This window comes from Alligator mississippiensis, chromosome 12, assembly GCF_030867095.1.
Source record: "Alligator mississippiensis isolate rAllMis1 chromosome 12, rAllMis1, whole genome shotgun sequence".
NCBI lineage: Eukaryota > Metazoa > Chordata > Crocodylia > Alligatoridae > Alligator > Alligator mississippiensis.
In genome coordinates, this window is record NC_081835.1 from 863,239 (window position 1) to 877,634 (window position 14,396).

Here is a 14,396-nt window from a genome sequence, read left to right on the forward strand (position 1 = left end):
GCTTTTGCGAGAGTCTTCAAAGAGACACATTCAAATTACCTTTTCCATCCAGTGCTCCACTGAGTTCCATACAATAGCTCCAGCATTGCATACAAATGTGTAACTTCGTTGATTCTTTAAGAAGCACAGTCCCTAGTTGTTGCTGTTTGGAGTTTTGGAAGCAACTTGTATGGATGGTAAGGACTTGGACAGACTTCAGACACTTTAACAAGCTTAAACTCCTCCTGTAGGGATTAATTACAATTCAGAATGAAAATATTCACAAAATCTTGATGTGTTCCTGAAAGGCAGGACTATGGCTTCTCTTGGGTGCACAGCTGTAGGCAATCCACATTCCTTACTGCCTCTTGCTTCTGGCTGTTGTGCCTGGACATTTTGAATAGCTTGGCTTTTCATGTGTTATCTTTGTTACCTGATGCCACCTAAAAATAATAGTGAGCACTAGATTTTTCAGAGCTAATTAGCCTGCTGAGGCTGAGCTGGGCTGATCCCTCTCAGATTGATGAGAGACATGGCAGTGCCCCTGAACTGCACCAGAAAATCCCAAACAAAACCATCCCTGTTATACTTTCCATCTCTTCCCCAACTCTGCATATCTTTAGCTTCTTTAATGAGAAGTGCGGAAATCATATGTCCATTTAATCTCCATTTTGTTGTGTGAGCTCCATATATAATATTTGGCTAGAGGCTCAGATGACTGACTCGCAGTATCTGGTTGCAGTAATACAGTGTATAAGCAAGGCTTTGGAGAATCCTGTGGTTTAAGGATAAGAATGTTACGGCATTAGGTCGTCGTCTGGCAAAATTCTCACTGGCCTCAGTGCTGAATTAGGGCCAGTGGAAAGTATTCCCTTGGGCTCTAAAGCATGCACGTAAGTCTTTGCAGGGCCAGGGCCTCGGTGAGACGTTTCCCTGGTAAACATGTTCCTAATGCAGTGTGTGTTTTGGCAGACTGGATTGTAGAAATCTGAGGTAAATGCGTTAGTTTTGGCTTCAAATTAAAAAAAATGTTTTGCTACATCAAGAAGCTAAACCTTCCCCAGGTGCATGCAGAGAAAGTTTTCTGAAAATGATCAAAAGGTCTAAAATCGAGAGCCTCTTCTCTGTGTAGCTGGTGGCTGGCTCTGGGGGAAAGAGGAAAAATACTGACTCTGATCTGATACGCTTTCCTATTGACTTGATTATTTCAGAATTGGATGCTTTTCCAGTTTAGAAACATGCCTACAACACTTTGATCTCAGCTGCATCTTAATTCAGGTTCTTGCCCAGACAACAGCTTGCGTGCATGTCTGAGCTGAAATTCCACTGGTTCAGCTTAGTCTGTAAGTGCGGTGTTTTCTCCCCCCCAGAGTGCGTAGTGGTTAGGAAGATTTGCATTTGTTCCTGTAACTCAGACATGGCTTGCTTTTTTCATACCAGTGTTTTGTCAGCCTGTGATTCATGCTCGGAGCCTGGGAGGAGGGACGTGAGGAGGAAGAGGAAGGAAAGGTGGGAGGTATTGTCACAAAGTGACAGTTTCTTTTTTTGAACAGTTCCTTTTTTTGGTCTCCCACTGATGAAAGTGAGAAGTGAGGAAGGTGGAACTCCCAAAAGTCCCTGCCCTCCAAATGGCCAAACAGCTCTCTTTAGAAATCAAGCTGTCGTTTGCACAGACTTTCCTTTTCTGCAGCACACCTCTAAGTCTCTCTCCTTCCAGGGGCTCAGGACACGTGAGGCAGCTACTCTTCTCTGCTCAGCTGGGATATGTTGAAAAAAGTAAAAATATATTTTGTGGTAATACACCTGACCCAATATATGCACATGCCGCACCCTATGAGCAGCCTACTTGGTTTTGTTTCGTCTTCCCAGCCGTGTTCTGTGGCGTGTGTTTGTTTCATAACCCTTTGCATTTCTGCCACGTCTTTCATCCGATTTCTGTGTAATTCTCAAACATTAACTAAAGCCTTGCAACACCTAGAGATTGCGTTGTCCCACTTTCAAATGGGGCCACTTCAGCTGTGCTAGATTATGCTTGTATAATATCACATGATAATAGATTTAGCTTAAGAACTGAAGGTTATCTAGTGTAATTGAAGCTGCATTTAAAAACCCTTAACGTCAGCTTCTTTAAAATTGCCAATAAGGGCAGTGGGTGCAAAAGAAACTATTAACAATCCATGCAAACTTATATAGGAACGAAGAAAGTTCATAAGGAGCAGATGTAGGCATGCAAGATTGGTTTGTGCTGTGATGAAACCATGACATGAACATTTTATGGTGGGTAAACACTGTAAGAGTTTAACAGTCTCATATTTTCAGATTGCTTTGGGATTGAGAAAACACAGTGCAATATTCTTATTTTGCTAGTGTGGGACATGCAGTTAAATACCCTTGTAGTTTCAGTACAGTTATAATTCCAAATTTTTACATGCAGAGATGAGACTACATCTCAGACTGTTTAGTCCTATACAAACTTAGAATTTAACACAAATAAAATGCCAACATAAGTCCTTATAAATGCATATAATTTTGAAAAATCATCTGGCTATTAGAACAGCACAGAACTGTGTTCTGTGGCATAAGCATTTATTCCTATTAAACATTTCAAGAAGATATGTTATGATACTATTTTTGTTTTCTCTCTCAGATATCAGCTCTAAGTCTACCTCTGCCTCCCAAGAAGTTGATTGGAAATATGGAGCGTGAATTCATAGCTGAAAGACAGAAAGGACTCCAGAGCTATCTTGATGTAATCACTACCAATCACATACTGTCTAACTGTGAACTGGTAAAGAAATTCCTGGACCCAAACAACTATTCTGTAAACTATACTGGTAAGTGAAATATTTTTAAATGGCATTTACGAAAGACCACTGTTTACAGAACACAGATGAAATTTGTCACAGACCCCAGAAAAAGACTAATCTCATTTAGCACATGTCCCATTACTTTTTGTGGCTCATTTGTAGTAAAAGGGAGAGTTGGTGCTTGAAAGGACTGGCTGTTTACTGGAGTGTGGGGGAAGATGAAAAAGTCTCACTGTACTGCATATTGTTAGACAGCAAATGAGGACTCCCTTTTTCATGGTTCAGAGATGATAAAGTCAGATTCGTTGTGATCATGTATTCTGACATTGTGTATTATGCAGGCTGTAGGGTTTCCCTAAAATAATTATTGGGTGAACCAAAGTATAGCTGTTGAAGAAACATCCTGAAATGTTAGATTAAAAATTTTCAGTCAGGAAGAATCCATCATAGCCACTGGTAAATTGTTCTAGTGGTTAATTACCCTCATGATTAACAATTTCTACTCTGAATTAGTCTAGCTTCAGCTTTCAGCCACTGGGTTCTGATCTGGCAAACAAATTCTCCGTTATCAGACTTCTGCTCTTCACATAGTTGCTAACTGATTTGTTTGTAAAGTATTGGGTAGATGTATTGGCCATGTCTCAGCTCCTGTTGGACGCATGTGAAATCCTTTGATTGTGTATCTTGAGTAAAGGTGGTAGGAGCAAAATTTAAACTGGTGGGTAGAAAAATGTAAAGAATAAGTCTGTCTTTAATACTGCTATTCATAGGATCGTAGGACGGTAGGGCTGGAAGGGATCACAGTAGTCATTTAGTCCAGCCTCCTGCTCAAGGCAGGATTATCCCTGACTAAACCATCCCTGCCAAGGGTCTGTCTAACCTGCTTTTGAAAAGGTTGGAAATTCCACAGCCTCTCTAGGCAGCCTGTTCCAATGCCAGCTCAGCCTCATAGTCAGAAATGTCTTCTTCCTAATCTCCAACCTAAATTTCCCCTGCTGCATCCTGAGGCCATTGCTCCTGTTTCCTGCTTCCTATGGCCACAAAGAAAAGCCCATCTTCACCCTCTTTATCACTCTGCAAGTACATGAAGACTGTGATCTAATCCCCCCTCTGTCTTTTGTTCTCTAGGCTTAATAAACCCTAGTTCTTTCAGCCTTTCTTTGTAAGTCTCGTCTACATCCTTCTTGAAGTACGAGGCCCAAAACTGGACACAGCACTGCAGGTGAGGCCTCACTGGTGCCGAATGAAGTGGAAGAATCATTACCCTTGATTTGCAAGTGACGGTGTCATCTGCACTTGATCCTGGCATCTAAATCATTAATGATGTAGATGTTGAGCAATACCAGACCTAATAAATAACTAATCACGCTGACATCATTCTGGGAGCTTGCTCATTTCCTGATTATGGACCAACCCTTCTCATTTTCCCTATTATTTCTTGACTTTTGTGTTCCTTCCATCCTTCCCCGTCTACCAAGCAAGGAGAAGAGGAGGGAAAATGTAATGTCATGGAGACTGCCCAAACTTGAAAAATTTTGACTTTTTAAACTGTCCAAATGAAATCAAATGGTGGTGAAACTTCTGTAGTGGGAGACCAGGAACTCTGCTGATCTGAATGACTGAAAACAGTTTGTGCAACCCAAAATACAGAAACACTAAAATACAATAAAAGCAGCTCACAGATGGGTCCATAGAGCTCTTGCTGGTTGTTTACAGAGTGCTCTTAATCTAGATAATTCTAGGTCCTCTCTTTGTCTCTGACTTGCAGTAAAAACAGCTGAATGTATATTAAATACTGCCTTACCAGTGATTTTTTTTTTTCTTTCCTCTGTCACCCCTTACTTATTTGTAGTTAGCTTCATTGCAGTGAGGTGGGTGTGAAGGGTGCTGAAGGAGGTCCTCAGGATTGTAGTGAGAAGCGGGTGGTGGTCAGCTGGCACTCTCTCTGGTAAGCAGCAGTTCACAGTGTGAGAACCCAAACATATAAGACTTCCAGTACCCATGTAAAAGGGGAGCCTCCTGCACCCCTGAAAATGAACTTTTAAACTCTTCAGTCTAGTAGCTTTAACCCATGAATAAATTGAATATCCATACCTCCCTCAGAAGATATAGAGTTGCCTCCCCTATGAACTGCAAAGTGCAAACCGTATTTTCAGAAAAGCCCAGCATGGCAAATCAGAAGTTTATTGCATGTGTTCCATCTGTGTCCTTGCTCTCCTGTTGTGAAGTACCCTAGAATCTGCTGCATCTCAGCTGCAAAGAACTGTCCTTAAACACTCTGCTCACCAGTTATGGTAAGTTGTGGAAGAGACCTGAAACCATTAGTAATACAGACAGTGGAGATTTTGTAAATACTGTTGCATCCATATTGGTTCCAAATGAGTTCATGAAGATTGCTGTTATGGCAAATGCCAACAGAATTTTATACGCTCAAGTCAGTGCTCAGAGTTGTGGCCAGACTGGTCGTGTTGTGCCCAGGCTGGCTAACTTCATGTTACAACAGATGCCAAAGTGGAGGGGGGTGCTGAGACCCTGGCTGCTAACGCAGCCTGAGCAATAAGGGTAGTGGTGGCCTGGTGGGAGCCTGGGGGGTGGTATTTAAACCCCTTGTGGGCTGCATGTAGCCCACAGGCTGCTAGTTGGACAGCCCTGGTTCATGCTATTGGACTAATGAACAAACGACTTGCACTGTTTCTCCCTTTCCCCAACACGCTTCCACACACTGTTCTAGCCATGCTAGGAGAGTGGGTCAGATCAAATACAGGACATTCTTATGTGCTTATGCTGTTGGTTTCTGTCAAGCTCAGTGATACTGGAGAAGTTTCATTGCTGGCACACTATCCTCCAGCCCACCAGTTGCACTGCAGTTGCCTTGTGAGCTCTTGGCAGAACTGTGTTTCCAGCTGTGGGAGAATGCTGTCTGCCTCCAGCCATCTGGAAGGATCTCATTCTTTCAGAGTTACGTGCTGGATACTGATAGTGGAATGTCTAGGAAAAGTGAGTGCCTTTGACCTAGTCAGACTTCACTGTAGTGGAACTAACAGTGAATAGTTTGCATATAACAATGAGCGAATAAACAGAAATTAGGGAGACCTTACATAGTGCCTTAGGAACAAACAGCAGAGCTCTTTCTTGACATGGTGTGATGCAGCCCAGCTGTGGGGAATCCTCGCTGTGAGCTTTTGATTTGGTTTTGAACTTTGCTAGTTCTAAACCTGTGTGTGTTTGGACTGGGGATGCAGCTCAGGTTCGCTTCTAGCACAGACCTAATGCAAAGTTAATGAGCCAAGTTTTTCTAAGCCAGATGGTTTGCACTGTTTTCCTTGGGGACCTGGACTGTTTCATAGCAAGGGGCTTGAATGCTTTTTAATCATCTTTGGTGACTTGATCTGTATATTTACCAAGTGCTGCCTTGTCATGAATGAAGCGAAGCCTGAATCCCTGCAGGCTCGCTTCTGGCCGTGAGCATTCAGTAATGTGTGTGCAGTTAACAGACTTTCAAATATTTCTTTACAGAAATTGCCTTACAGCATGTTTCAATGTTCTTCCGGTCAGAGCCAAAGTGGGAGGTGGTAGAACCACTGAAAGATATAGGTAAGAAATCAGTAGCTTGTGCCTGTAGCAAAGGGGGAATATATTGTTGCCATGTCGCCATTCCTTGGGGAGAGAATGCTTGTCAGCTCTCTCTCCTTACATATTTCATAGGTATCCTTCCATTTAACTGGAAAATCATGAAGGCAGTGGGTTTTTTCTAACTTGCCACAATGTTGCTAGTATTTATACAGGTGAACCTGATGGAGGATGTCATGTTTCCATAATGATATCAAGCAGAGAGGGTTTAAGTAATTGATGTAACTTTCTATTTTGTCTTAATTTTTGTGCATTGGTGGCTACTTTACTGAGAGACATACCTAGGCAGATCAGAAGACTTTTTTTTTCTTTAAAAAATAATACGTAGAAACTTAACTTGTAACCACTTCTGTGATTCAGTGGCTGTTCTAATGAAACTGTGCTGACTGTTTATTTCTAGGCTGGAGAATACGTAAGAAATATTTCTTAATGAAGATTAAGAATCAACCAAAGGAGCGACTAATGTTAAACTGGGTATGCGTGCAGATTGTTTCCTCCTTTCAGGTTCTTAAGACAGCTAAAAAAGGATAAGGCAAAGAAATCTGTTGCTTGTCCCCCAACCAAGCCATAAACTGTGTTAAGTTCATCTTTAGTACTTTTAGGGATGCCTGGCTGTGTATCATTGTGTCAGGTTCTATATGTGAAAAGCAGAAGCAGGTAGACTTGGGAGTCTGGCCTTTTGAAGGGTTCAGTTGTTGCTGTGCAAACTAAGTTAGTTAGCTGTGCTAAATTACTTAAAGATTTGTTTCTTTTCAGGATGCATGCAGAGTTACCTCATGTTAGCATTGCCCTTAACTACTCTCTAGGGGTAACTTTTGCAGAAGCAGCATTTCAGTGACTTTATTAATCAATCCTTTATTAGTCATCTTTTTTCTTTGTGGAATAGAGCTGATGCCTCTCTGATTTTGCCTTTGTATTTACTTCTAGGCTGACCTAGGCCCTGATAAATTCTTGTCTGACAAAGAGTTGCAATGTGCTGTGAAACTTCTTTCTGCTTGCTCTGTGAGTATTACCTTGGTGACTTCTACAGTGTGCCAATCAAAATGATCCCTGACAAGGGTTAATCCTGCAAGTGCATGCAGTCTAACAGAAAAGTATGTTGCACTGTAGCTGTTCAGACCCTAATTAAGCCTCCCACACTTTTGTAAGATAATGTTATCTTTCCTAGAAAGTAATGCCAGGAATTTCAAAGCTATGGCAGATGATGGTACTTTTCTCTTACAGTATTGTGGACAGATACTGGGAGTTAATGGCAGATCTGATTGTAAAACTTCAAGATTTTCATGCTGCCTAAATATAATTGTTTATGCCTGCATCGGAGGTGTCTTAAGGCTGCAGTGCATATCTGTGTAATGTTTGCATTAGGACGTGCGAAAAACTTTCTTTAGAATCTGGAGATGCAGTGGGAGGCAGTATTGATAGCACCCTGTGTTACAGGGACTGCTGCAGGGTGGATCCAGCAAGCAGGTTCGTCTGAATACAAAGCTGTATTTTCTGCTTCAGTAGGAGTCGCAGCTTTAGGACTCTGCTAAGCGTGTGAGAACCAGCTGGGGAGGGATGTTCTGAAACTATTAAACATCTGTGTGCAGTCCTGGAACTTGCAAACAGACACGTTTAGTGGAGTTGTTAGCTAAGAAATGCACCCCTGCTGAGGCCTTGCTCTTGCTGTGTCAGTTTGAGGCTAATCTTATGGCCACATTTTCAACCTTTTGAAATTGGGAGTGGAAAACCCACGTGAAACTTGAAACAAGTTGCTGCAGGAAATAAATAGCCCCCACTTGCACAGAATTACTGCAGAAACTTCTGAAGATGCTATGAAATCACCATTCAGTTTTTTAGAATTCTTCTGCCTCATATGCCCAACCAAGGATATCTTCATACCATACAGTCCCTCAGTACTTGCAGTAAGGTTGCTCACTTGAAAAAGTGTTTACAGGACTGAGTCTATATTACCTTTTAAGCAGGAAGCTATGAATCTGATCAGAGATCAGCAAGACGGCCACACACAGCACATTTGGGCACTCATGGGGGGGAGAGGGGTTGCGGGAAGGGAAGAGAAGAGATTGCAAAATCCTCTGCTCTCTTCAGGAGTGTTTTATGTGCATCTCTCATTTTGGATTACAAAACAGGAGCCTAATTCAGCCCTCACTGAACCGTGTAGTAAAAGTCTTGTTGATTTTGATGGAAGTCAGATAAAGCTCCTGCAATGGTAGTTTTACAGATAGCCTTAAGTCTGGATACTTGGTAATGTGAAGTGATGTCACTAACAAAAACTGGTTTGTCACTTTGAACAAATAATTAAAAACCTGATATTACTTCAGGGTATCTGTACTCTGCTGCGTGAATTGAGTGAGAAAAGTGAATTTGCTGTAAATTAGGTAGCTAAATGTTAATAATGGCCTCTTGTCTTGACAGCACCCTTACATTTACAAGGTCACTTTTGCTACAGCCAATGAATCCTCTGCGCTGGTAATCAGACCATTCAATGAGAAAGGAACGCTAAAAGACCTTATTTATAAGGTAAGGTAGTTTTATACTTCAGTTAGCTTAAATTTTGGAAAATATTATGCCATGTTTGGCTACTTTGTAGTCAATAGAATATATCTTATAACGGTAAAAATACCTTTTTTATCATATACAGTTGAATAAATCAAGATGATTCAGTTTCTTTCATAGTTAACATACTAAAGGTAACATTTTTTTTAATGTTCATTCAAACTATGTATTTCTTTTATAGGCAAAACCAAAAGAGCCATTCCTGAAAAAGTACTGTAATCCCAAAAAAATCCAAGGTCTTGAACTTCAGCAAATAAAAACATTTGGGAGACAAATACTAGAGGTATATGGCTTTTAATGTTAAACTATCCTTGCATTGAAAGGGAGGCTATCACCTTGAAAATGTCCTTGTGCATTTTATACCTAAGATTGTTGTAACTGCAAGAAGTTAGCATCGTTCCCCCTTTTTAGCTAGTTTGATTTTGTGCATGTGACAGCACTGTGCGTGCTTTTAGTTCCACTATATGGCCCCCCTTCTGCAATAAAACACTCCCATCAAGCCCTCAGTGATGTAACTGGAACTCTGCAGAAGTGCCAGGATCTGCCTGTATGAAACCACTTCCTGTGATGGGGACTTGCTCACTCGGTGTGGGTGTAGAAACATTTATTGATTGGGTGCGGGGGGAGAAGAGAGGAGACCCTTATTACCATTCTACTGCTTAAAATGGGTACAGAATCAGGAAGTTGATTTTTTTTTTTTTCCAAACTTTTTTAATCCATTAAAATTGACAGTGTTTTCTTTAAATCGTACGCTTGCCACAGCTGACATCAGAAAATGTTTTGCAGACTTCAGAAAATACCTAACCTAAACACTTTGTTCAGTGAAAAAAGAAGTTAGCTAGTTTTAAATAAAAACACTTCCTGTGTCCTCTTATCCTTAGTACCCTCCATTTAGCCTGCTGTTTCTTGTTTGATGTCCAGAAATGGAGGTTTCTGGGAAACGGGGGTAGAGGACTGTGGGAAAAGAGTTCAAATTTGCTTCAGTTCTTTAGGGCCCTCTCCTGGGGACATGGAAAAAGAGCACGTGAGCATCCTGCAGGACAGTTCTTGTGGATGAAGATGGGAGCTGAATGGCTGAAACTTAAAGCTCCAGATGCTGGAGAGCTTATATGTCCAGTGCACTCTCTTTTAAATAAGTGTCATGCCTTTCCAAGCTCTGCCCAAACAGACTTCCTTGCGTTGACACCTTTTTTCCCCTTTCTCTATTTGTTTAGGTATTAAAATTCTTGCATGAAAAAGGATTTCCGTATGGCCATCTTCACTCTGCCAATGTGATGTTGGATGGTGATACATGCAAATTACTAGATCTAGAGAATGCCTTGCTAGGACTTCCATCATTTTATCGATCATATTTTTCACAGTTTCGGAAAATTAATGTAAGTTATTTAAAAAATAAAGGCTTGAGTTGATATTTTGTGTGTGAAAATTTGTCACAGATGTGATAGTAAGACAGACTGTGCTAGACAAAAAACAAACAAACCAAAAACAACTTAGTCTATCAACCCTAACAATATTGTTTTAATAATAGCGCTGTTCTGGAAAGTGCATCTTCAGTAGGAGTGTGCTAGATTTAAACTCGATCTCTGGAATGAAATGGGGATTTTTTTCTTCCTCAGAGATAAGTAGGCTGGAGGCATTATATAGAATTCTAGCTTTCCCCAGTTCATACTCGTCTCTTTACCACAGGCAGTTTGCTGTGTTTCTACAAAAGATACTACATTTAATGCCACCACCTCTCTTGGCAAATCTACCTCGTTGCACTGTAGGGTCTTAGCCTGTGTCTTGTCTTGCCTGCAAGTGTTGGCTATAATAAATCCCAGATGGGATCACACGGGACAGCAGGTGCTGACCTTGTTAAGGAGGTTTACTGCATTGTAAAGAAATGACAGAAAGTACCTGGTTAGTCCAAATCTATCATTGCCATCAACATTTACTGATGCCTTGGCTGATAAGTGAACCTACTTCTGTCTACTTCAAAATGCAGTTCCCAACCTGGCAACTGTCCCCTTTTAACGTTTAACTCTCTGTGCTAGACACCCAAATCTACTCAATCTGCGCTGGTGTTTTGTACAAACAATGGTCTTCTGGGGGGACTTTTGTTTTTGTCTGCTTGTCCTCTGGCTGGAAATCAGTGTCAATTAGTGCTGCTTCATTAAACCTTGCTATCTACCGTTAGATGCGGTAGGGAAATATTTCACTTCAGAATAAGGTTTTGAAGAATGCTCCTTGAATATTTTGTAGAAATAAAGATTGTGCTGGCAAGACTACATTTGGTCAATAATTAATCTGTAATGTTAATTGCATGAAAAGTGTCAGGTGGATACTTGTTTATGGGAGTTATTCGAGTTGTATTACAATAGTGTGTGCATTCAGCCTGAGTGCACTTTGTACATGTGATCTGATAACTAGGCCTTCCAAGTTGTAAAAGACAAAGGCTGAGGAGAAGGGCGTAGTCGTCCCCATCCATCAGATGGGGGAGTGGAGGTACTAAGGGAAGTGACTAGGACAGGGTTACACAAAGAGTCTATGACAGTTGGGAATTGAACCCAAATTGCCAGAGCCCAAAGGTAGTGTCTTCAGCATAAGACCACACTCTTCCTCTCATGAGTTAGATAGATTTGAGAATATTGCTGTGCGTAGTGTGTTGGTCTTAATGAGCTGTTTCTTCTTCTGCAGACGCTAGAAAGCATTGACGTTCATTGCTTTGGTCACTTACTGTATGAAATGACTTATGGGAGGCCTCCAGATTCGATTCCGGTGGACAGCTTCCCTCCTGCCCCATCGCTGTCTGTTGGTCAGTACGCTGTTGTTGAATTCTTGTCCTTTGCTTACAAATGTTTCTTACCTGCCTTTCCTTTTAATCAAACCAAAAGGTCATATCATATTAGAATGCAGTAGAAACCTACCCAAAATGTCCTGTGCTTTTAGAATGTGAATTTGATGGCTGGGTAGTTAAACTGTTTATTAAATTGAGCAACTCCAGTAAAAATGTATGCTATTTGCTTGTTTCTTTACTGAGAGGTTCCTTTATCACAAAGGATGGATTCTTTTCTCCCACCCCCCTTCCAAAAAAAAAAAAAAAAAGAGAGAGTAAATCATATTTATCAGTCCTTACCTTAGTAACTGCACAGTCATTAGTCATCTGATTAAAAATTACATCTGTAAAGGTGAAACTTTAATATTAAACACACTTGAAGTATGTGTACATGCCCTAGATTCATCACTGCAGTAGTTGATAATTCCTAAATTGAGCGGGGAAATGGTCTACTGGTGTGTTCAAGCAGTATAAAAATGTGCAGTCTTTTTCTCTTTGTTCTTTAAGTGTCTGTGTTGGAATCCATACTGTCATGTGACGCCATGAAGAATGGCATGCCAACAGCCTCCCGGCTCTTACAGATGCCGTAAGTCCTCATTGTCTTGTTTTTGTAATCCTTATAGCAGTGTTAACGTGGGCAAAGCAATTTCTTCACTCTCACTGTAGATAATGAACATTTCCTTGTCACTTTGGGGAAGGGGGAGAAGGGGATAACATATCCAGAATGAAGCCATTTGTGATCATGCTTTACTTGATCTACTTGATCTACATCACTTGTAAAATACGACTGATGTTTCTTTGGCTGGTTTACCCCTTGGTATATCCTAGTGTAAGTGCATTTACCTGCACGGATTTGAATATATTGCTTTGGTTATTTAAATGGATGTAGACACCACACTTCCAAATGCATGTACCAGTTTTGGGAGGATGCTTTTCAGATGCCTAACCTTAACAGATTTTTTGGTTGCTTGTTCCCTTTCCAGAAGTTTTGAAATTAGATTTTTTTTCTGGTAGCCTGAGATGTGATTTGCAAAATGGATTTTGTTGTTGTGCTCGACAGCAGTGTTCCAAATAAGGTGTGGGGGAAAATGTAACTTCAGTCCTTAAAATGACAGGCGAGTGTCAGGGTATATCATCTGCCCTCCTTGGGGACGTGATGTGAAGTTCCCTATTCTCTGGATGGAACTAATAAAGTCATGTCTCTCCCCCCTCCTTTTTCTTTTCTCTGAGGCAGAGGGAGGTATTAAGCAGTAAATAAATGTGATAACAGGAAATTTGAGCATTTGGAGGTTATGCGTTTAGAGAAGATGATTCATGTCCAGCCTGAACTGAAGCGTACTATTTTATGCTTCATTCCTTTCACATTCATTTTATGTGCATGTTCAAGGCATATGTGTGCGCCAATCCAATGTTTATTCTGTGTCAAAGTACGTTCCATAGAACAAATCCATTTAACTTTGCAAGGGCACATAATTAAACGTGGGCGAGGGGAGAAGAAAGAGATCTGCAAACCATTTTTTAAAAGTCCTTTACGACCTTAATCTCACTTCTGTCTGAATTTTCTACCTGCTGCTGTTGCTAGGTGTCTGGATTGGGGAATTTAGATCAGCTCTATTGCTATCGTAAACTTGGGACAGTTGGCAGTAGTTGCGTGGGTGTGGGTGCATGTGTGTAAGGTGGAAGCTCTAAACCATTTATTGGTTGTGGGAAGCTGAATTGTGACTCCTGGAGAGGTTTCTAGAAAGTCTTCCAAAACCGAGAGAGGATATAGAAAAGTGGTGGCAGCTCCACTTCAGACTTCAGATCACCGCTGCTTTTAGTGTCCTTCAACCTTGTTCTGAAGGGAGAGGGTTAACCACGTGTACTGTTGCTCCTCTCGCTGAGGGGAGGGAGTGGATCTGAGAGCACCTGGTTTCCTTATTCTGTTGCTTCAGTTGGAGGGTTGGTTAGAGTCCAGCCACGTAGCAATGTCTGGTTTTGCTCAGATACTTTCCAAGCGCATTATTATTTTGAATAATCTGTAATAATTGGATAACGTGAGAACTGTTTCTCAGGAAGAGGGGCTGTTTTTTTGGGTGGCATGAGAAGCAAAAGCCCTTTGTTGCTTATTAAAGAACACAGAGCATTTTATGCCAATACCTACCAATCCCTACCTACCAAAATGACCTGTCTTTCCATTGTGTAGACTAGTGGTGGTCTTTTTTGGCAGGAGTGCCACTAACTAGCCCCGTACCCTCTCTGTGTGCCACTCTGATCCCCTTCCCTTACCTGCTATGCTTCCCTTTCTGCTCCCTGCCCCCTACCCAGTTTGCTGGTTCATGTTCTACTTTCTGTCTGATCTGCTGCTGTACTGCCCGTCCCCTCCCTGATCTGCCATGCGACTCGCCCAGAGGGTGCCTGCGCCACTTGGCGCACATGCCGCAAGTTGCCTGCCCCTGGTGTAGACCATTTCTTCAGGTGCTTTCCTGCAACTGTTCAGTCTTGCTGGCTTCACATCAAGAGTGATGACGTTTCCCTCTTGGGTGGGTTACTGCTGTTTGTAGAGTGCAAGCTTTCAGGACGAGAAGGCAACATATAGATATCAGCACAAATATAAGTAGTAGCAGGTG

The 14,396-nt window shown here is 41.5% G+C and overlaps 1 protein-coding gene across 8 annotated transcripts in view; it reads left to right on the forward strand.

Annotated features, from left to right (window-relative positions):
* The window catches only part of PXK (PX domain containing serine/threonine kinase like), a 39,752-nt gene that overhangs the window by 13,227 nt on the left and 12,129 nt on the right, over window positions 1-14,396 (forward strand). For 6 of the 8 annotated variants that reach the window (XM_059715821.1, XM_059715820.1, XM_059715815.1 and 3 more), the window contains 9 exons: window positions 2,627-2,813; window positions 6,303-6,380; window positions 6,817-6,890; window positions 7,344-7,418; window positions 8,832-8,936; window positions 9,154-9,255; window positions 10,187-10,348; window positions 11,649-11,766; window positions 12,295-12,373. In XM_059715821.1, coding sequence (XP_059571804.1) covers window positions 2,627-2,813; window positions 6,303-6,380; window positions 6,817-6,890; window positions 7,344-7,418; window positions 8,832-8,936; window positions 9,154-9,255; window positions 10,187-10,348; window positions 11,649-11,766; window positions 12,295-12,373 — 980 coding nt within the window. Of the gene's footprint in view, window positions 1-1,419; window positions 1,489-2,626; window positions 2,814-3,985; window positions 4,009-6,302; window positions 6,381-6,816; window positions 6,891-7,343; window positions 7,419-8,831; window positions 8,937-9,153; window positions 9,256-10,186; window positions 10,349-11,648; window positions 11,767-12,294; window positions 12,374-14,396 lie in introns of those variants that run through there. The other 2 variants (XM_059715819.1, XM_059715822.1) reach the window with 2 other exon arrangements.